The following is a 20,625-nucleotide window of genomic DNA, read 5'->3' on the forward strand; positions in this document are numbered from 1 at the left end:
GGCGTGAAGGAGAGGTCGCTCTTCGCGCCATCTCGGCAACGCTTTGGGCAGCACGGTGCGGGGGCGCTGGTAGGGGACGGCGCGACTGCCTTGTCACAGGAAGGCGGCGCTGCCGTCCCACGCACTTCAACGATGCTGCCGGACATCTACGCTGTGAGGAGGCGAAACGTCAGAAGGAAGGGGCGTACGGAGAACGAGGAGCTGATTGTCTCTCTCTCTCTCGATGTGTGTTTCAGTGTATTACTCAATGGAGTATTCTTTTTTTTTTCTAAGCGGGGAGTGTGGAAAGCTGCTTTCCGCTGGATTTTCGTTTCAGCGAGGAAGTTAATGAAGTTCGCTTCTGTAATGCGCTGCGACAGATCTCTCAGCGAAGTAAAGGGGAAAAAAAATAAGACATTGAAAGCCATTGACGGAGGGAGACGGCGAAAAGTTGGCGGAAGCACAGGAAGATGGCGATAAAAGGAAAGCACACTTCTATTGTTTTGCTTTCAAAAATAATCGCTTTGAACGAGAAAGAAAGCGGGTTGGCGCTTTCGCGCATGTGGACGCGAACGAGACCACAAAATAACAGGAATGAAGAAAGAGTCGCACCAGGTCACTGTTCAAGCACGCCAGACAACACACGCTGCTCTGCGTCTCTGGCAGTGCAGCTCCCTCATACGCACCACAGGCACAGAAATCAAGAAGAATGGTAGGGCTTGGCCATGTATTTCTTTCGATTGCACAGCGGCACACTGTAAAGCAATAATAGAAACAAAGATAAAGAAGGAAGAGGAGCCAGGGGAAATCTAGAAGACCGGATCACTCAGCCCCGCCGTCGCATCGACCTCCGACAGCTGCACCTGCTGCCCGTCCACCCAGCAATCCTCGTAAATATCCGTAATGGGGTTGTGCTGCAGCACCACCTGCGCCTTGTTCTGCTGCAGTGCAATCGCAGACGCGGCCGTCACGTCCGGCGCCAGCACGTCCGCCACGGCCGCGTCAGGCGAGAACGACGCGGTGAAGTTTTCTCCGTACGCGTTCGACGGTGAAATCTTCTGGAAGAGCCGCCGCGCCCGCTCCGCACCGCCGGGGCCGAGCAGCACCATGTCGTACCGATTCGATTGGAAGGCGCACGCATCGACCATCGAGGTGCGGCAGCCGACGCCCTCGTACAGGCCTCGAATGCAGTTGACGATCCGCACCCGCTTCAACGTGCAGTGGCTGCCCATGCCCAGGTAGACGCCATCGCGGCCGTTGCTCAAGACGCAGCGGTCAAGGTGGACCCCGGCACCCGCGGTGGCGCCGATCACCGGCGTCAGGTTCGCATAGTTCTCTCCCTCCTTCCGTCCTGTTGCATTGACGGTGGTGGTGGTGCCGCCGCCACTGCTTGCCCCCGAGAGGCGCAGCTGTATGTCGTAGGGGCAGAGAAAGAAAACGTCCGAGGCCGCCAGCACCGCACCGCGGCCCCTCACCGAGATGTGCCCAATCACCGTCGCGTTGTTGCCCACGACGGACACGCGGGCCTGATCCACCTCAACCTTCCCATACATGTCCAGCAGAAAGAGTTTTCCATCGAGCAGAATCGTGCGGGAGGCGTGTTCGCTGCCACGCCCCCGCAGCGCATCGACGAGCTCTTCGCTGGTACGCACCACGTAGCACGCACCACGCGCACTCTTTGCCGCCTCCGCCGGATAGCCGCACGGGCCACAGGGACGGCCTGGCGTGCCGCACGGTACGGCAGCAGCGGCAGAAGCAGCGGCGGCAGCCACATCGCCTGACGCTTTCTGCGCAGAGGTCAGCACCAGGAGCTGCTTCACCGTCTCCTGACTCGCTTCGAGGGCCTCTTTCAAATCCACGATTTGTTGGCGTAGCTGGGTGATTTCATTTCGCGTAGCAGCGGCAGCACCGTCCCTCATCTCCCCCGCTTGCGCATGCGACACGGCGTCGGTACGCGTGTCAGCCGCACTGGCGGCGTCCTCCGTGCGTACATCGACCGCTTTCCAGCCTCTAAATAAGGTGCGTCGGGGAGTGCAGTGCACTCGCCCAACATGTGCGTCCTTCGCCGCATGCAGGGCCAGTGTGCGGTGCCAGCGAGGGGCAGTGCCGCGGTGCGCCGTAGGCACAGCAAGTTGGACCACGTTGTCCATACGATGTGTGTACGCACTCTTCGAGTTGAGCCACTCACGACACGTCCGCGACGAAGCACACACCGCACGAACGACTGCTGTGCTCCGCATGTTCTCAACAAGAAGCGTTATCAAGAGAAAAACAAAGAAGACTCTATAACACCTACAGTACTCGTCATACGACTCAAGATGGGGAGCAGAAGATATAAAATGAAAATAAGAAACCGGCTCAGAAGGAGCGGCGTAAATGTGCCAGCGACGCGACGCCACGGTGCCTGCCCAACACAGAAGAGAAAGATGAATTTAGCCGCGAGTGTAAGAAGAAAAAAAAGTTGTTTGTCGCCTGCACGAAATCAAAGTAAAAGTCAGAAAAGAAAAAGCTCGCAGAATGGGAAAGACGGCGACAGAGAGAGGGGGGGAGAGGACGGAGAAGAAACGCAAAGAAGAGAAGAGAAGAGTAACGTTTTCAATAAAGCCCCACTCGTGTGCCGTCGACGTAACGGAGTTCGATACGCAAAGTGCGTATGACACGTGCAATATATATATTATATGTATGTATGTGTATTTATATATATGTGTGTATATAAAGCACTGGTACCTGGTACGCCGCGTACTTATGTAGAAGAGAAAAATAGAGCTTATAAAGGGTTTTTGTTGTTGTTGCTAAATATGAGCAAATACATATATATAGATAGATATGAATGCTGGTCTTTTGACGACTTCTACGATAACACTACTATGCAATTCCTAGACACTAGTCCACTAGAGGATGCGGGCTCTGTGCTTCAGCTTAAGTGTCGATAAATCCTTTTATTATTCGTTTTTGATGGGGCGACTTAGCTGCGTGTACTCGTCACAACGAAATGAGGAACTTTTTTCTTTAATCACTGAGAGAGAAAGAGAGCGGAGACGAGAGAGAACAGCTCTACGCGGAGGAACACCAAACGCTCAGCGCAACCGCACTTGGACGACAGACACAGCTGTACTGTGTGGCGACGGAACGTGTCAGCTACAGGTGTTTCTCTCTTGCTGGAAAACAACAATAATAATAGCAATAATAGCGGTTGATTAAAGAGCAGAAAAAGGGGGGAAGAAAAAGAAGAAGACGAAGGGAAAAAAACTGAGTAGAGAGGAACAGGCATAGCTTCTCATGGGTCCAAGTCGCAAGCGGTTTTTTTTTGGGGGGGCACGCGCATGCGCCGCTGTTGTGCGCTTGGGCACATGAAGTGAGCGATGCACGGGGTGTACTCGCACACGCTTCCTTACTGAAATGCCCCTCTCGTCGCTGCATGAGGTGAACGACACAACTGAGGTGATGGAGATGTCCATTCACCGGCCGTATTGCACATCAAACACGCAGCAAAACATCTCTTCTTTGTTCATCTCGTAAAAGAGAAAAAGAGAAAGAGGAGGTACACCTAGTTGATTTTGTTTGGTTGCTTCTGTGGCAAAATAATAATAATATGATCATCTACTTGTTTATTTTTTTGTTGACGAGTGAAGGTAGCTTGAACAAGCAGGGCAGCTGCACAGCATCTCTCTTTGCTGCCTTTCTCTCCTTGGTGAGATCCTCAAAACTGTAGCAGTTTGAAGCCGGTCTGCTGCTTCGTGGTGAGGTCGGTGCGCAGGCGGTACTCCCAGTACGGCATCGCCTTGCTGTTCATTGGGAAGCCAGGAGGGAAAAGGATCTTCAGAGTATCTGTCAGTACCTGCTCCTTCAACAGCCGGTCGGACACCGTGGTGGTGGACATGGAGGGTGATGCGTTAACCTCGATAAGATGCGGGTTAATTTGATCGTCAATCAGAATATCGTAGCCGTACAGCTCAAAGGAGTGCTTGTCGTTGAACATCACCGGCTCCACCGCCTTCAGCGAGTGGTAGATCAGGAACTGAATGTTCTTCATCATCCCCTCCGCCGCGTACGGGCCGCAGCGACTCTGCACATAGAGAAAGAGGTTCTGAAACGACCATTTCCCGCCGTGGGAGGTGTTGTAGTGCTCATCGCCCTTCTGCAGCGCAACATTCGTCAGGTGCGAGCCGAGGTCTTCCTGGGCCAGGCTGCGGCCGTTGTAGCGCGTCGCGCAGAACCGCGCAAATCCGTCCTCGTGCAGGTAGGCCACCAGCGGCTTGTACGACGTGACAAGCACGTAGAGACGCAGATCAAACTTCTTTCCTCCAATCAGCAGTGGGTTGGAGATGTAGCGGCTCACAATGTAGCCACCTAAACCACCGGCGCCGGTGCCGTTGCTGCTACTATTGTTATTAGTATTAGTACTACTATTGGCACCTGCGGCCACAGGTGCAGATGACGTTGCCGGGGGGTTTGAGGGACCACCGTTACCGTTCGTGGTTGTGGCGGTGGCTGTTGCTACTGCTGCTGCTGCTGCTGTGGTGGTGTTCGGCGACCGTGGGCTGGCCGGCGAACGCGCTGCGTTGATCGCCGCCACCGCCGCCTCCAGCTGCGTCTGCTGCGCGGCACGTTGTATCTGCAGCGCCGACGGCGCCACCCACGACGCGCGGTTCGCCGGCCCCGTCGCCATAAAAGAAGCCATGTTCTCCGTCTCTTTCTTTTCCTTGACCCACCGCTGCAGCGCGCGGACGTCGTCGATGATAAAAATTCCCTTGCCCTGCGAGCGCGAGGTGGGCTTCACAATCCACTGCGTGCCGCGCTGCTTCTGGCACTCCTCCTTGAACATGCTCATGTCATTGGGTATGTTGTACGTGATGGGCACGCTGTCCGCGAAGCAGAAGGCTTTGGTGCGGAGAGCGGCTCCGCTGCTCAGGGGAGGCGGGGTGGCCGCACCAGCAAGGGCGGCGGCGGTGGGAGAGACCATGGCACCGCTTTCACCGCCTCCCGTCGCCACCGCAACAGAGGCGGAGGCGGCGTTGGCGGCGGCCGACACCCAGTCCGTGGCCGTCTGCAGCGTCAGACGTGCGTAGCTGTTCGCCTGATTCTCGCGCAGGTACCGCTTGATGTTCCTGTACATCAGGTCCTTGCGCGTCAGCTCGGCGTGATCGGGGAAGTGGTTAATGATCTGGTGATCTTGCCAGCGGAAGTCGCTGGAGCAGATGGTGTGTCGCACGCGGCCGACGTGCATCCAGAAGAAGTGCCAGTCGCCGAGGCCGATGTTGCGGTCGTCGCCCTCACCGTTGGACGGAACAAAAACTTCCTCCACTGCAATGCGGCGTGGGCGTGGCGGTGCACCGGAAGGAAGACCATACGAACACGAAGATGATGATGGCGGTGGCGGCGGCTGTTGTGGTGGTGGGGATGGTGAGGAGGTGGCGGAGGACAGCGGAAGCGACGCTTTTGCAGTACCAGCATTATTCCTGTTCTCATTGCCGCTACTATTGACGGGGATGCCGTGGCTCGACTCTCCTGGCGACTCCTCACTCCCCCCGCCGCCCTGCACGCCTTCCCCTGCATTCGTGGAGAGGTAAGAGACGGTGGGACAGAGCTGCTCCTGTTCGTAGCGCTCAAACATAAAGTGAATCACCTGCTTGTCCAAGTCGGTGCGGTAGCGCAGCGTGGTATCGTAGTGGTGATGGCCATTTGCCCCACCGCTGCTCACACTGCCGAGGGCACCAGAGGGACCACCACGACGCCCGCTTGCACCGACGGCCCGGCCGTTCAGCGTGCCGCTGCTACCCGTAGGGCCGCCGAGACTGCCGAGTACGCCGCCGTTGTTCGGCGCACTGGGGGGGCTCATCACAATCTTGGTGTGTCGCTTCCCGGCAAGCGAGGTGACCAGCTCCGGCGCACGACGCACCGATCCACTGCGGATGCCGCCGTCGGAGAAGTTGTCCGACACGCTGGACGTGCTGGTGTTATCCAAGTCATCGGTGCTCGCGTTGTCGGCGTCTTCAGGAGGCAGCGAACGGCGCGTCTCCGCGAAGGTCCCCCCCGTCCCCACCGCGGTCTTCGTCGGCGTCTCACTGCCCTTTTCGAATGGCAGCTGTTTTACTTGCTTTGGGGGTGCACTTGGCGTGCCCGCCTCCGCCCTTCTTTCTTGCGAAGACAGCGGCGATGGCGGCGGGGGCGACGATGGAGCCGGTGCCGCTTTGGGGCCGCCCGGCGGACCCGCGGACGCAGACTTCGCCACCTTCCTTCGTTTGCCTTTTGTGGGAGACGGCGCGGCCGTGTTGGCGCGCTCTCCAGCCGCCTCAGCAACCGCCATCGTAGCTGCTGTCAGCTTCGTCGGTGCGTTCTTCTTTGTCCTGACCGGTGTCGTTGATCGCTGAAGTGAAGTGCGCGGCTTTCCAGCTGACTCATCGGTGGTGCGCATTGGGCTTGGCGTTGTGCGTTCGCTAAGAAGTGCGGTTGTACTGTCCATTGGAAGGAGGGGTGGGGGCTAAAACAAGATGATGCTTGCGGTCTCGCCTTTGACGGTGTGTAAGGAAATGTGAAAGGGACCGCCACAGCGGGTGCTGCACACGCACACGCGTACGTACCAGCAAAACGGAAGATGCAGAAGCAAGGAGATAAAAATAAAACGGCAGCGAAAGCCAAAAACAGGAGATACTTGTAAAGCGGCCAAAGTGCGAAGATGCCGCAGCTCGTCCGCCGCGGCGCTCACAACGAACAATTTATTTTCTATTTTCCTTTGCAGAAAGGAATCGTCGTGAAATTTTTGTGGGAGATTTGTGTTGTGTGTGTTTTGGAGGGGTTCTTTTGAGGGGGGTTTGCACACCGCAGTTCGTGCTCGGCTGCACGCTCGGAAGAAGAGACGAGACGTCGCTCAAAGGCGAAAAAGAAACAGAAACAAAAACACCGCGTTTCTTCTTCATAGCAGCAGCGGCACGAACGGAGAAGGAGCCGCATGAGAGGGAGACGAGGCGAGGAAGAAAAGTGAAAGGTTCCTTCACGCCTCCTTGGGCGTCCATCACCCAAGATATGATTCGTGGTGAAAGACGAAGTAGCACTGCAAGCTTTTCTTGAATGACGCAGGAAGCGCCTCTCAACTTCCCTCATCAAGCCGCAGAAAAGAAAAAGGAAGGCAGAGCAATTGTCTTCCTTGAAAGCACCCGTGCACCAAGTCATTCGTTGACGAGCACTGCTTTCAATCACTCCCTCCGCTGTGGTTGCGGTTCCCCGGGGAGGAGCAGTAAAAACAACAGCTTGTCGTCGTGCGGCTTTGCCGACAAAGTGCGTATTATTATATTCGGCGTCCATACCTTAGCCGTAGAAGAAAAGATCCGTCGTAGCTGCCGGAGAGCACGACACGTATCACGTTTCTATGTTATCTCCGAGAAAAAAAAACCCCATAATTAAACACCAACAAAGAATCAAAAAGAAGAGGGAGTAGAGCGCATCTATATAGCATCACGAACAGCAATAGAACAGATTGGAAGCGGATGTGCGCGAGACCCCACCGACAACTCCGAGTCGTGCCCACACACACACACACACGGATGTAACTACAAGTAGTCACTCCATTCACTTGCAGGCAGAAAGAAAGGAAAAAGCCCGCCAAGCCAACTTAAGATTATTATTTACCATACCGTCCTCGCCATCCATCAACATACACGCAGTCACCAATCGTTTTCCCTCTTCAGCCAGCACAGCACGCTCCGCAGCAGTGCCATCCCTATTCTTCCTCCACTCTTACCGCCTTGATGTCCCGAAAGCACACTGCTTATGAACCTTATAAAGGAGCAGCTTGGCGAACCCCTATCACAACGCTGCGCCTGTTTTTGTCTTAACGTTTCCTCTTCTGTTTCTTCAGCGGCCGCTCGTTCGAGCCACTCTCGGCGCCCCGCTCACGATCCTCCCATCGCAGTCCAGAAGAAACGTCTCCTGTGATAGACAGGACGGTGTCGTGTCCTTCCGCGTCGCGCATCCGCGTCGAATCACCTCGCTTGCGCTTTGGCTTCCTCGTCGCCGCAGCGCCGGCCGCCGTGTGCGCGGTGCGGCCCGCGTCCGGCGACTTCCTGCTCGCCGTGCTCTTCTTCACGAGCTGCCCCACTGCTGCCTTTACCGCCAGCCCTTTCCTCCCCTTCTTCGCGGTCCCCGCTGGCGCTGGCGCCGCTGCCAGCAGCGATTGCACATCGGTAGACGAGGCGTGTTCACCCAGAAAGCGTCGCAGCTCAGCCTCCAGGTCGTCGGCGTCGTCGCCACCTCGCACGGCGTGGTGACGATCCTCTTTCGCCAGTCGGGACCGCATCTCGGTCGTCTCGGCCTGCTGAAGACGCTCCAACTTGCGTCGCATCTGCCGCTCCTGCGCCGCGGTGAAGTGCTGTCCTCGCTGGAGGATATTCGTTGTGACAGCAAGAGCGCGCTGCAGCTTTGAGGCGGCGCTCTGCCGCTCTCGCTCGTGCCGCTGCTGTGCGGCTTCCTCCTGGTAGAGGTAGACGCGTTTGTGCACGGCGCCGCCGTTGTCGGCAGCGGTGTTCGCCTTCGAGTTGTTGGGCTGAAAGTGCGCTGCACCGGCGGTGACCGCAGTGGCGTGCAGCGACGGCCGGGTGGAGACGACGCGTCCTTGCACGGTGGTAGCGGTGGCTCTGGTGACCGCGCTGCCGTTGTATTGGTGCTCCTCACTCTCCTGTGTCCCCTCCGCCTCCTCCTCGGCGTTGATGCGGGCGTCGAAGGGGCAGTAGAAATCGAGAAAGGACGTGTGTGCAGGGTAGGACACATCCATGTACGGCACCTCCTCCGCCATGGCAATGGGCTGCACGACCGGGACCGGATCCTCCACCTGGATGCGGCCCTGCGTCGCCAGCATGCGGTGCTGCTCGTGCCGGCTGAGGCGTCGACGCGGCGGCACGACGTTCAGCTGCACCGGGGACGTGAAGTGGCGTAAGTACCGCTCACTCGTCGTGAGAAACGGGTCTGAGACTTCCACCGCGTCCTTTGCGGCCTGGGCGATCATCGCTGTATCGTTGCTCGTCTCGAGGGTCTTCAAGATGGACTGGTAGGCCGGCTTGCTGCGCAGGCCGGCCGCCACACTCTTGGGCAGCGTCGCCTCCGTCGGCATGAGCGCCACGTAGGTCTCCAGCGGCGTGAGAGGCTGCGACTTGAGGTCGAAGCTCGTCAGGCGAATGCCGCGGTTCGTGCGCTGGCAGTGCGCCGCCGCCGCCCGCAGATGGCACAGCAGCGGCGCCTCCGTCTCCGGCACGTAGTTGTAGTCGGGGCAGACACCCGTGACGACGGTGTAAAGCGACCACAGCGCGGACTGCAGCAGGTGCACGCCCACCTCCACGCTGGAGGAGCCCGTGTACTCGGAGGCCTCGACAACGTCGGCCAAGAAGTCCACGTCAATGGCATCCATGTTGGGTGAGACGAGGGTGCTGTAGGGATAGGTGGCCCGAACACTGCGGTAGCGCTTCCAGAGCGACATCGCCACCTCGCCAGCGCCGACGTAGTGATCACCGCCGTTCAGCAAGAACAAATATGTGAAGTCAATCCGAATAGAGGGGAGCTGGGCGGGGGAGAAGGGGGCATCGCCGCGCGTAGCGGAGGTCGTCTTCAGCCACCGGTAGATGATGTCCGAGACACGAATGAGCTGCAGAGATGACGGGCTGACGATGCTCAGGTTGTGGTACGCGGTGGCGCCGAGGCACGTGAGAACGAGATCGATATCGTTGCCCAACACCACGATCGAATCGTCAGGGCAGTAGTGGGGATAGTTGGTAGGGGCAGCGTGGTGACCGGTGGAAGCCGCAGCAGAGGAGGCCGCGGTGTGATTCGATCGAAACTTATGACTGTAATTACCGCCTCCACCTCCACCACCGCGATAACGATGGGCGCGATTTCCATCACCGCCTGCATCGCCACCGCCTTCCGCGTTGGTGTCCGTCTTAGCGATGGGCCCGTAGGCGAGAAACGCCAGTGCACGGGATATCTTCGCCTCGCCCTCGCCCATTACGGTCGTCCCGTACAAGTACACCGGGCACAGGCGCCGCAGAAAGCCGCGGCCGTGGTTCAGCTTAAACTGCGCGGCAATCGCGTTCTCCAGCTCAATCATGAAGAGAGAGCCGGCCGTGATGGCGAGCGTGTTGAGCTGCTGGAGGCCACCCGTGTCCAGCAGTCCCACCCTGCGCCGTCGCAGCCGTTGCGTTTGCAGCTTCGCGATGGGCGCTGGTCCGTCAAAGCAAAGACTCAGCGACTGGCGGGGGACCACCACCTCAGTCAGCAGCACCCGCAGACGCTCCAGCACCTCTTGGATGAGCTGCTTCTTGGTCTTGTTCTCCGAGCTCTGGTGGTGGAAGCACGCGTGAACAATGCAGTTCATATCCACCAGCACGTGATCCACGACGGGCGTCGCGGTGGTGCCGATGGCGTGCGTGGAGGAGGTTAAGCCGTGTTGGCCGGTGCCTTTGCGCTCGCTGCCACGGCCGCTGCCCGACACGTACACGCCCTGCGCACCGCTTGCCTCCCCATTTCCATCGCCCTCGTCGTCCTCGTCGCCCACCACATCGCGGTAGCCCTCCACGCGCAGGCGGCGGAGTGCTTCGGCCTGCGCCTCTGTGTCGCTCACCGGCACCGGCAGCAGCCGCGTACACCAGCACGAGTCAATGAACTTGCGCAGGCCTAAAAGCCCCATTCTTCAAGCTTTCCCTCTCTTTCTTTTAAGGTATTGTGGGAAGGCGGTTAAACAGAAAATAATCCGCTTTATTGAATTGGGAGGGTTTTTTGTGAACACCCAGAGACAGCGACAACAGCCGATTTCCTATCGCGTCACACACACGAGCGGCCCAACGCTGAAACCTCCTATTAGCTATTTATGTATGTGTGCGTAAATCCTGCGAGACCCGGTGCTGGATCCCTTGCCCTACCCCCACCACGAAACGACCTCCGCGTCACAACGGTGTTGTTGTTTTTGTTTTTCGTACTCGCCGCAGGATCGACGCGGTCAAAGGGGATAGACAAGACAGGTTCGATAGCGAAGAGAGAAGCAGCAGTGAACACCTCAGCACGGATCGAACTCACTGCAAGCGCCAAGAACAAGGAAAAAAGGATGGAGAAAGGAAATATAAAGGAAGCAGTAGAGGAGAAACCACAAAAGTGGTTGTCGCAGGACCACGGTGGCGACAGCGGAGAAGCGAGCACGTGTATGTTTCGTCTCTTTTGTGTGGTTGCCTTGAGTGGGTGTTGTCTTATGACTGCTGATGCGCATCGGCAACGTAAACTATCAAAAAAGGAAAAGAGAAAGAAAGAATACGGAGCCGAGCAGAACTCCCGCGACATCCGCGTCCTATCAACGCAATAGAGAAGCACGCGCGCCTACAAGGCCGACGTGTTGGGCGGTGTATCTAACGGCGTAGAGGTCTTTTTTTTTTCTTTTGAAACCCAAAATTATTGGTATTTTCATTGCTTCATATTCCTTTCGACGCATTGTCGGCTGCAACCTTCCAAGGGGAAGGAGTAGGGAGCACAGGTAGAGCAGTGATGAAAGCAGATGTGAAGCACTTGTGTCGTCTGTGGGGGACAACAGAAAAGGGAGAAAAAAGAAGCCCGGCGAGTCCGCAAAGGCAGCCGCGTATACAAAAAAAAAAACCCAACAACACGCAAGAGGATAAGAACCGCGTTATTCGTGATCTTATTTGGGCTTTCTCTTTCTTTCTCGCTTTCGGCAAGCACCAATGAAAGCGCCCCTTCTCACTCGTCGTGCGGCCTGCCCCCGGCAACGCCGCTGCTCACAAAGGTGTAGATGCACAGGTACCCGATGAAAACCGTCACCCACGCCCCGTACGCGATAAGGGGGACCGCCACCTGCGGCAGAAACGACGAGCTCAGCGGCTCCACGGCGATGTTAAAGCGCACCACCGGCAGCCGTGCGGCGTCGATCGGGATGGAGAGAGCCCGCGGGCGCACCTCCACCACCGGCACGTAGCGGCCCGTCGAGGCTTTCGACGTGTGCAGCGGCACACGAGTCACACCGGCGCCTGCCACATCGCCCACGTCGTCCTCCTCCGCTGCCTCCTCTAGCCAGATATCCTCCTCTTCCTCATCAAACTCTTGCGCACTCGTGGCGCTCATCGCAAATACGCGTAACTCCGTGTCCTGCGGCACGGTGGACCAGTTTGGCACACGCGGCCGATGGCGTGAGTCCTCCCCTTCTTTCGCTTCCTCCACAGCGGTCGCTTCCGCCTTATGTCGCGCAGTGTCCAGCTGTGACCGCGGGACTTGATAGAGCAGCATCTCGAAGGTCACACTCGGGGACCCGAGAAAACTCAGGCGCAGCATGTAGTGCTTACCCGCCTCAAGGCCAGCTAACACGTAGCGCTGACGTGCGGGTACGCGTACGCGCGACACCGCGTGCTCGTCCATTCCTTGCGTTTCCTCTCCTGTCGTTTCCACGTTCTCCCACAGCGGGATGGTCGCCGAGAACGTTGGGTTGCGCACGGCCTGTCTTGACAGAGGTGCATTCACCGCCAAAACCTTATATGGCTCCTCGTAGCGCGGTGTGGAGGGGCTGCGCAGCCGACCGGCTAACTCCCCGTGCACGGCACGGGTGGCGCGTTCCGCAGGCTGATGTGGTGACTCTGCTGCTGTTGCTGCTGCTGCATGAGCACGCTCGGAGGCCTCGTAAAGATGCGTTAACGCGCCATCGTCTTCTGCATTTGCTTTTCCTGCCTGCGCTGACTTCAGTGCCCGTGCTCTCTGGTGCTTCTCGGTGGTGTTGATGCGCACCACGTAGTACACCGAGGTCGCCGTGGAGACGACCACGAGAAGGGTAATGAAGAAGAGCGTCGTACAGAGCACACGCCGCAGCATGAAGCGCGTGAAGCTCGGAGGAGCCATTGCGTAGAGCATTAACTGCTGTCGCTGTTTGGTTGCCCACTTTCAAATTATCCTTGGGAGAAAGAAAGGTGTAGCGGTGAAGCGTCAGCGCACACCAAGGAAAAAGAGGGATCGAATTCGATCCAGCCGAAGTGTGAGAGCGTCCGGCAGCTGACGCAGCGATGAAGAAGTATCGCGAGGTGCCGCTTCACCCCCTGGCCAATCTGCACTTTGATTATTTTCTCGGCTCTTCTCATTTCATTTGGTGAGAACGGGGATGAAGGAGGAAGACACGTCGCGTGACGGATTGAAAACATCACAAGAAGAAAAGTACAGTCCCTCATGACAGCATTTAAAAGAAAAAACACGAGAAAAGGGGCTCACACGACATGGGTTGGCGGCACCGAATCGTCTCCCTGATCCTCTGGCAATGAACCGCGTTTGCAGAAGCTCCCTCAAGGTGCACCCGCTGCATCCGCCAAACTACGGCGGTTTTATTTGTTGTGCTGCTGAAGGTACGACATTTTACTTTCAAGAAGAAAAAGGTACCTTGAAAATGTGATTATGTGAACAGCGATTACGTGTTTTTTAAATAGCCTTGCCGAACGGAGATATCCTCCAAGCTGCAACTGTCGTCTTTCATCCTTCAGACGTCGGAGAGCCCAAAAACAAAGCAAAGGCAGAAAGAGATGCTAAAAACTCAAGATGCTCTCGTCCGCCGCCGCCTCGAAAGCCTTCGTGCCTTTCTTGGCACCTGCAGATTTTCTCGACCTCTTTACGCTGGTCGCCGTTCCACCGCGGCGCTCCTCCGTGGCATCGAGTTGGCGGCGTCGGTGCGGTGACGCAGTTGTGAGTGGGCGGCGTGCATCCGCGCCCTTCTCCTTCGCGGACGATGATGCGCCTGATTTCTCGGCGCTGCCGTGCGCATCTTCGGCGTCCTCCCCTGTGTATTCTTCGACCGCCTCTGTTGTTTCTTGCGAACTCCGCGGCGGGTCCTCGTCCCCATGTAATGGGGTGTTCGTGCGCACCGTGTCCGTGGAATCCACTGGCGCCACCTTTTCTTGGCCTCCGCTGCGATGTTTCCGTCGACGCACGCGCAGGCCCTGCAGCTCCGCCGCTCGCCCACGCACCGCCGCCTCGATGTTTTCTTCCAGTGCGGTGATGCGGGTAATATCATCTTGACGGCGGCTGGTGAAGTAGCGGTACTGCTCCGCTGACTCCTCCTTCTCTGCCTTCACTTCCTCCCCACGTGTTGTCCCTGTTCCTTGGGGCTTTGCACTGCCGGGGTGATTGCCGCCCGCTTTGCTCTTCATCCTCTTCACTGCGGCAGCGGAAGAGGAAGAGGGTGCGACCTGTTTCTCTTCGCCATTCGGTGTTTCCGCCTCCTGCGCGGTGTCGCCCGTCTTTCCCACACTTGCCTCCACCGCCGCCAGCTGCTCCAACGACGCTTTATTATCGAGTTGCACCTCGCGGAAGTACTCGAGCCACTTGCGGTAGCACCCCACGAGAAGACTAGCCCCACGCATCTGCCAGTCCGTCTCAATCCGCGATGCCGCCGCGAAGACGTTGGTCAGCTGCTTCTGCGCCGCGAACGGCGTCTCCATGTTGTTTGCACGGAGCAGCTGCAGGGCCAGGTAGGCGAGATCGGTGTCGCCGGCCTCCTGCGCCACGCCCATAAAGAGGCTCGAGACAAGGCGAATGCGGTCGACGTCGCGCTCCGGCAGGCCCAGCGAGCGCGGTGCACGGCCATTCGCCAAACTCAAAATAAACCCCGGCAGCGTCGTCACCGCCGCCGTGCGCTTTGTTGGGTCAGCCAGCTCCATCGCGAGCTGTCGAAGCAGCGGGACGTAGAGGTCCTCGCGGAGGTGGTGGTGGCGCACAACACGGGTGAGAGGCATCACCGCCTCCATCTCCGCCCAGTAGGCCTCCAACGCACGGCAGAAGTGTGTCCACCGCCGTTTGCCCATCGCCTCGGCGGTCTCATGCGGGTGCTTCAGCGTCGCCGCGCCGTCGGTAAACCAGCGCGACATCATTTCCTCCGGCCGAACCGGGCGGTAGCTCGTGGAGACCGTCGCGCTGCGCACGAGATCAGGAGGCGATGCCGCGGCCGTGGCGATGACTCCCACTCCACCGCCAAAACTGGAAGCGCTGGCTCCACTCGACGCTGGCGAAGTGCTCGGTGTTGGGGAGGCCGTTGTAGTACTCGTGCTGGTCGTCATCGTCGTTGTCCGCTTCGCATCCTCGCCCTCAGGCACGAGCTTCTCCCGGACCAGCACCCCCACCACGTCGATGAAAGGGGTGTAGAGCAGCCGGTAGATCGACGGGGCGTAACTGGAGACGAGCACCCGCACGCGCGTCTCTAGCTCGGTCGGGGAAAGCTCCTCCGCGGGGCCGCTGGCCAGGCCCGCCGTCGGGTCCTCCAATAGGTTTAGCTCCAACGACGAGGAACCGTGCGCGTCTCTCGAGAGCTCTTGCGCATGCAGGCTGACTTCGACGATTTCCGAAGATGAAAGCGTTCGACGTTCACGCAGGAGAAGACGCGTCACACGCAGCGCACCGACCACCACCACCGCTGCCCCGTGCCCAACGTGCCCACGTAACGCGGGATGCCGTGCCGGCATAAGATGCGATGACACGGAGGCGGTGGCGGTGGCAGGCACAGCGCTGCACCGTCTGCCGCAGGAGAGACGCGCACGGCGAGAAAAACTAGTAGCACACCGCATGTTGTTGTCGGCTGTTTGTGAGTTAGGTTTGGTGTGTGCGGGTACGGCGATGGTGCTGTACGATGTAGGATTCCCTAGGGAACTTTAACTGCGGTGAGGGGCCACGACAGTGCGTTGACCTCACTGTGATGACCACGGGATACCAACTGAATGCGCCTTTTTTTGTCTCGCTAACTTACTTCGAAGGCGCCGAACTACACAGGAAGAGAAGGCGAAATAGGAAGCACGCAAGTACGGAGGCGATAAACACGGAGAGAGGGAGCGCGAAAACGCCAGCATGTTTCCACCTTTCTTCTGTTTGAATTAGCAGCGACGCTGCAGACGACGCTCACCAGCCACATCGCCGTTCGATTCAATAATTTTGGCCAATGCGCTTCGCTTCCACGTACCACACATATCGTGGAGGGCGACTCTGCTTTACTGACATAGTAAATATTACAGGTTTTACCGGAAGTAGTGTGAAGAACAGCAACAGAGAGAGAAAACCAAAAAAAACCCTTCCCATGCATACCCTACGTAGTTCCTTTCGACTGGACGCGGCGTGCAGCCAGATCTAACGTGTGGAGAACATACTCCTCAGCCTCTTTCGTAGATGCAGTGCAGCTGCAACCCTCACGCGACCCGCTCCCGGCGCTCCCGCCCAACGTGGAATACCCCACCTCTTCCTTTGCTTTCGCCCTCGAATGAGGAAGGACGCCGAAGGAAAGGCTCACCCATAGGCGCCGCTGCAACTGCACAACGCCCACGTACACCTGCAGCGGAGGAGTGCCGCTCGTCTCACACGCCAGTGAGTCGTCACGCCTTGCCGTAGAACTCGCCGCGGCATTCGCAGACGCCTCGCTAGGATTTTTCAGTGCGGCCGCACGCACGTCTGCGTTCAGCACGTCAGCCCACGCCCGCGCCAGCTCCCGCGTCGCCTCATCCGCGGCCGTCAGCCAGCGCAGGCGCACCATGCCAAAAAGGGCTGCATCTAACGAGGCGTCGAAGCGGCCGTCGCTACGGATGGCGTGCAGAACCGCAGAAGTAAATTGCTGATGCCAAGCTACCAGATCGGCAAGGTGCACGCGGGGATCCGTGGGGGGGAGCGGCGACGGAGCACCGCAGCGTGTCGTCTGCACCAAGGCATCCTCTGCGTTGTCCACCACCGACGTCTGCGAGCTTCCTTCCTCCGCTGCTGTATGATGAAATGCTTCTTTTCGGGTTCGTCCGCCGCCATGCATCGCCGTCGCCGTGGCGGCCGCTGCGAGCTCCGCGAACCATCCACAAGAGTGCGCCAGGGAACCCAAGCGCAGAACGTCGCTATCCGATACGCCGGGGGTGACGTGTTGGTTGAAGGTGGACTGGCGCGACTCGCCGAGGCTCTGCACGGCCCACGCGACTTTGCGGACGTGCGCCACAAACAGCAACGCCGCCCCCGCCAGGCCGCGGCCACCGTTCAGGTGAATCGAAGAACCGGGCACGGTGGAGTACGGTAGCGCCGAGCCGCCCGCCGGCAACAGCAGCGAGTCGGCGATGCAGGCGGCGTCTTCGAACTCCGCCGCGAAGGCGCGCCATCGGGACTGCCCAGATGCTGAAATGGGCGAAGGCGGCGAGGGGTCTGCTCTGCGGCCACTCGCGAGCAGCGCCGGCCCACCGTGGCTCGCATCGATATGATACCACACCCCCAGCTTCGTGCAGAACGCACCGAGTGCCGCCAGCGGGTCCACGGCACCGCTCAGGCCAGAGCCGAAGGTGCCCACCACCATCATCGGGTACAGGCCGGCCGCCACGTCCTCCATCAAGCGGGCCTGCAGCCGTGTCACATCCACCGTGTAATTGTAGTGGTGCACCACCTCAATATCGTCGGTCGTGCCCACGCGTGATGAAGGCGGCAGCGGCGGCGGCGAAGGGGGAAGCTGACGATCGCCCGCAACGGTTTGTAAGAGGCGCAGATGTTGAATGCCGGCCAGCTGTGCAGCACGCAGCAGCAGTGGATCCACCTGGTCCCCAGCGTAAAGCACAAGCCTGCCCAGCTGGTGTGCAGCGGCCTCCTGTCCAGCAAACACGTTGTGCTGGCTTGCGCTACGAGTCAGCGCCTGCGTGCGTGCGGTGAGCAGCAGGGTCATGTACGCTTCGAAGCGAGAGGAGAAGAGCACTCCACCGCCGGAGGACGGCTCTGCGGACGCCGTGGGTGTGCGCGGCGCGGGCGCAAATACCTGCCCTGCGGTGGCAATGGAAGGCAGCGTCGGCAATGCAACGGTGCGTGTCAGAGCAGAAAAGAAAGGAGTAGAAGCAGAAGCCGGACGCTGCACCGTATCCCCTGTCGTGGTGCGCATCGCTGTGGGCCACAGCATCGTTGTCGTCGCCGATGCCGCTGCGTTCGTTGAATGGGGTGACCTAACGGGGAATAGCTGCGGTGACGACGGTGGGTCTCCAATATCCCTAGGAGCCGGTCGTTTTGGGTCTGATAATGCCGCTCCAGGCCAGTAGAAGCGGCTCGGCAGTCTTAGCTGATGGGCCGCGGCGTTTGTCATGACTTTTTCAATGCCACTCAGCAGCGCAGAGGACGACCCGACGCTGTAGGTCAATGAGTGGTAGGCGGTCTCTGAAGCTGGTGGGGACCACATGGAACTCAGCCAGGTGTGTGTGAGCTTTCTTGTGCGGTGCTGATCCTCGGAGAAGGGAAGCCACGCGTAGAGTCCTGTACTTTTCAACCAGTCACACACCGCTTTTACGTCTGCGCGCGAATGCAGTTGCTTGTCTGCCGCCACGTGCTGAGCGGCGTCGAACGACGAAGAGTTGTCTGACGCTCCTTCACCACTGACCTTACCATCACTACTTGCATTTGTCAAGGGAGGAGGCGCTGAGGACGGGAGACTTTTCTCCGCGTCGGCGAGCTGCTGGAGCTCACTGCTCACGTGCAGCAGAACACGCGACAGCCCGCCGGCGGCAGCGGCGAGGCGGCGGTACATCGTCGTCTCCTCTCACGCACAGGGGACAATTAGCAGTCGCTTGACAATGCGGGATGGAGGGGGAGGGGGGGGAAGTGCACGTGCAGATCCGTCTCACCTCTGCACAAAACCGTTGTGCTTTGACTTGACGACACCGGCAGTATGGTAGCAACGTACGTGAAAGAAGAAAGCGCGACGGAGTTGTAGAAGGCAGAGGTGGGAAGAAGAAGGCGTACGCTTCAATCGCGATGCACCTGCGCACCCACTGAGTTTGCTGATGGCCGGACATCAGCGATGAATTATTTCTTTCTCTCTTAAGCGGTCTCGTGGACGAATGCAGGTGCCTCCGTCACGAAGCATCCTTCATACGGTGCCCCCAGCGGAAAAGAAAGCGTGCCCTCGTGGACGTTTACGCTATTCATGCTCTTTCACGTCCTTCCGTCCTCAACACACCAAACTTGGGCACTTCGATCACGGCTTTGTCTGTTTTTCCTTCATCTTCTTTTAACAGCTGGGTGTTCTACGCGCAGATTATCGGTGTTGCAAACCCGCAAAAAGAAACGGCGAAGACAAGAACACCCACGACGCCGCCCATCAGCGATGGCAACGCAGAGAAACACACGCGGGCACGCATACGCAGCATATTTAATTCGGTTACACGTTTGTCAAAGTTCTGGATTAATCGCCTTAGACGCAATTACGCACACACACACACACACATACGCATGCAGCTGGCTGTAGCAGTGCTGCTGTATATCGCAACAGTTCCCCCGGTCCGTGAGCTGGGGAAGACAGACAGAGAGTCCGAATACGCGACGGCGGCTGCATCGGCGCTTCCCATTCTTCGCGCCGGCGTCCTCCTTGCCTCGTTGTATTTCTCTCTTTCTCCCTCTCTCTTGGCACGAGAGTCGTTTGTCAAGGACCATGCCCCCTTATTCCTCCTCTGACTCCCCCTCATCACTGCCACTGGAGTCGGACAACTTCACAATCGTGTTCTGCCGCGTCTTGCCACGAGGGTGGTTGATCTCGCCCTTAATCACCTTCGCGCGCTCCTTGCGCGCCCGCTTGTCGTCCTCGCGTCTGTCGTAGCTGTCGAAGCCGTCACCGTGGTCTTGACCCGTCTTCGCATGCAACGCCTCGAGCGATGGGGGAGGCCAGTATTGTGAGTGGGCCACAACGCTGAACATGGCGTCGTTGACGATCGGGTCGAAGCTGGAGGACGGAGCCGCGACTGCCGCACCGCTGTTGCCGCTCGTGAGCCGTGATGGGTCAGTGGCCAGCTCGCGAAACATCGACTGCACATCGACCTTCTGCGCAGCGACCTCGTTGGTGCGGGGAAGCCGCACCGTTGAGAACTGCCGCGATTCGAGAGCTTTGTTGGTCACACGCACTCGCTGCGCCGTCTTCTTCTTTGCGGGGGGCTGCTTTGGTGGCATTGTCGGCACTTGCAGACGGCTGTGACTCTTTCACGATTCCTATATCACACTGGTGCGGTTGGTATTGATGTAGGTCTGCTGCCTCCGTCGGCTTAACGTGACACAAAGTCGCCGATAAGATCAGCCCATATATGTATGTATGCATAGATAAGAAACCAGACACAGTTGAGGTCAGGAGCAGAGAAAAAAGGCTAAGGAAGTCTATCGATTACAACGTGCCATCTAGTGACGGAGAAAGACGGTCTCCGAGAGCAGGCGTGTTCGCCCTTCAGGAACACCGTGGTGCGCACACTCAAGCGCCAGCCACAACTCGTTCTGTTGGTGCGAAGTGCGAGCGGTGTCGTTCAGAGAGCACGGCCGCCTAAGAAAGCGAAACAGTGGGAATAACGACCGCTCTCCAGCATTCTACCAACGGAACTCCGATTTGGAGGGGGAGAGATGCGCTTTACCTCGCCTCCTCCACAGCCGTCTTCAGTCTCCCGAGCGTGCCATGCGCCCATGCGTGTCACCCTTCTCGTCCCCTTCCGGTGTGTGAGCACTCTTGCCGCGAGCACGAAGCACGCACAGCCCAAAAGGGAGGGTAAGGGAAGGCGACCGGCAAATAAGAAAAACTCCAGTCGACTCCTCCTTTTCAGGAAGAGAAGGGGTAAAGAAGATTGAAGAGAGACAACTAAAGTGTAAACAGGCATCATTATATCCCGTGTG

At 58.4% G+C, this 20,625-nt stretch overlaps 7 protein-coding genes across 8 annotated transcripts; all 7 read right to left on the reverse strand.

The window, feature by feature from the left end:
- Positions 1-788: 788 nt before the first annotated feature.
- ABB37_06632 (hypothetical protein) lies at positions 789-3,138 on the reverse strand (the record flags this gene model as incomplete). Of its 2 annotated transcripts, none has more annotated exons than XM_015804961.1 (1): positions 789-3,138. In XM_015804961.1, the coding sequence occupies exon 1, from the start codon at positions 2,127-2,129 to the stop codon at positions 789-791; it is 1,341 nt and encodes a 446-aa protein (XP_015656254.1). In that variant the 5' UTR covers positions 2,130-3,138. The 2 variants fall into 2 exon arrangements, with proteins under 2 accessions (XP_015656254.1, XP_015656253.1); XM_015804960.1 differs by having other exon boundaries at positions 789-3,134.
- Positions 3,139-3,679: 541 nt separating this feature from the next.
- On the reverse strand, positions 3,680-6,891 carry ABB37_06633 (putative tubulin tyrosine ligase; the record flags this gene model as incomplete). Its single annotated transcript, XM_015804962.1, has 1 exon — positions 3,680-6,891. The coding sequence occupies exon 1, from the start codon at positions 6,440-6,442 to the stop codon at positions 3,680-3,682; it is 2,763 nt and encodes a 920-aa protein (XP_015656255.1). The 5' UTR covers positions 6,443-6,891.
- A 916-nt stretch (positions 6,892-7,807) lies between these two features.
- On the reverse strand, positions 7,808-11,037 carry ABB37_06634 (hypothetical protein; the record flags this gene model as incomplete). Its single annotated transcript, XM_015804963.1, has 1 exon — positions 7,808-11,037. Exon 1 carries the CDS (start codon positions 10,649-10,651, stop codon positions 7,808-7,810), a length of 2,844 nt encoding a protein of 947 aa, XP_015656256.1. The 5' UTR covers positions 10,652-11,037.
- Positions 11,038-11,706: 669 nt separating this feature from the next.
- On the reverse strand, positions 11,707-13,081 carry ABB37_06635 (hypothetical protein; the record flags this gene model as incomplete). Its single annotated transcript, XM_015804964.1, has 1 exon — positions 11,707-13,081. Exon 1 carries the CDS (start codon positions 12,862-12,864, stop codon positions 11,707-11,709), a length of 1,158 nt encoding a protein of 385 aa, XP_015656257.1. The 5' UTR covers positions 12,865-13,081.
- Positions 13,082-13,523: 442 nt separating this feature from the next.
- ABB37_06636 (hypothetical protein) lies at positions 13,524-15,749 on the reverse strand (the record flags this gene model as incomplete). Its single annotated transcript, XM_015804965.1, has 1 exon — positions 13,524-15,749. Exon 1 carries the CDS (start codon positions 15,450-15,452, stop codon positions 13,524-13,526), a length of 1,929 nt encoding a protein of 642 aa, XP_015656258.1. The 5' UTR covers positions 15,453-15,749.
- A 317-nt stretch (positions 15,750-16,066) lies between these two features.
- ABB37_06637 (hypothetical protein) lies at positions 16,067-17,887 on the reverse strand (the record flags this gene model as incomplete). Its single annotated transcript, XM_015804966.1, has 1 exon — positions 16,067-17,887. One exon carries the CDS (start codon positions 17,885-17,887, stop codon positions 16,067-16,069), a length of 1,821 nt encoding a protein of 606 aa, XP_015656259.1.
- Positions 17,888-19,416: 1,529 nt separating this feature from the next.
- On the reverse strand, positions 19,417-20,012 carry ABB37_06638 (hypothetical protein; the record flags this gene model as incomplete). Its single annotated transcript, XM_015804967.1, has 1 exon — positions 19,417-20,012. The coding sequence occupies exon 1, from the start codon at positions 19,918-19,920 to the stop codon at positions 19,417-19,419; it is 504 nt and encodes a 167-aa protein (XP_015656260.1). The 5' UTR covers positions 19,921-20,012.
- Positions 20,013-20,625: the final 613 nt, after the last annotated feature.

Source organism: Leptomonas pyrrhocoris, assembly GCF_001293395.1.
Source record: "Leptomonas pyrrhocoris isolate H10 chromosome Unknown, whole genome shotgun sequence".
NCBI lineage: Eukaryota > Euglenozoa > Kinetoplastea > Trypanosomatida > Trypanosomatidae > Leptomonas > Leptomonas pyrrhocoris.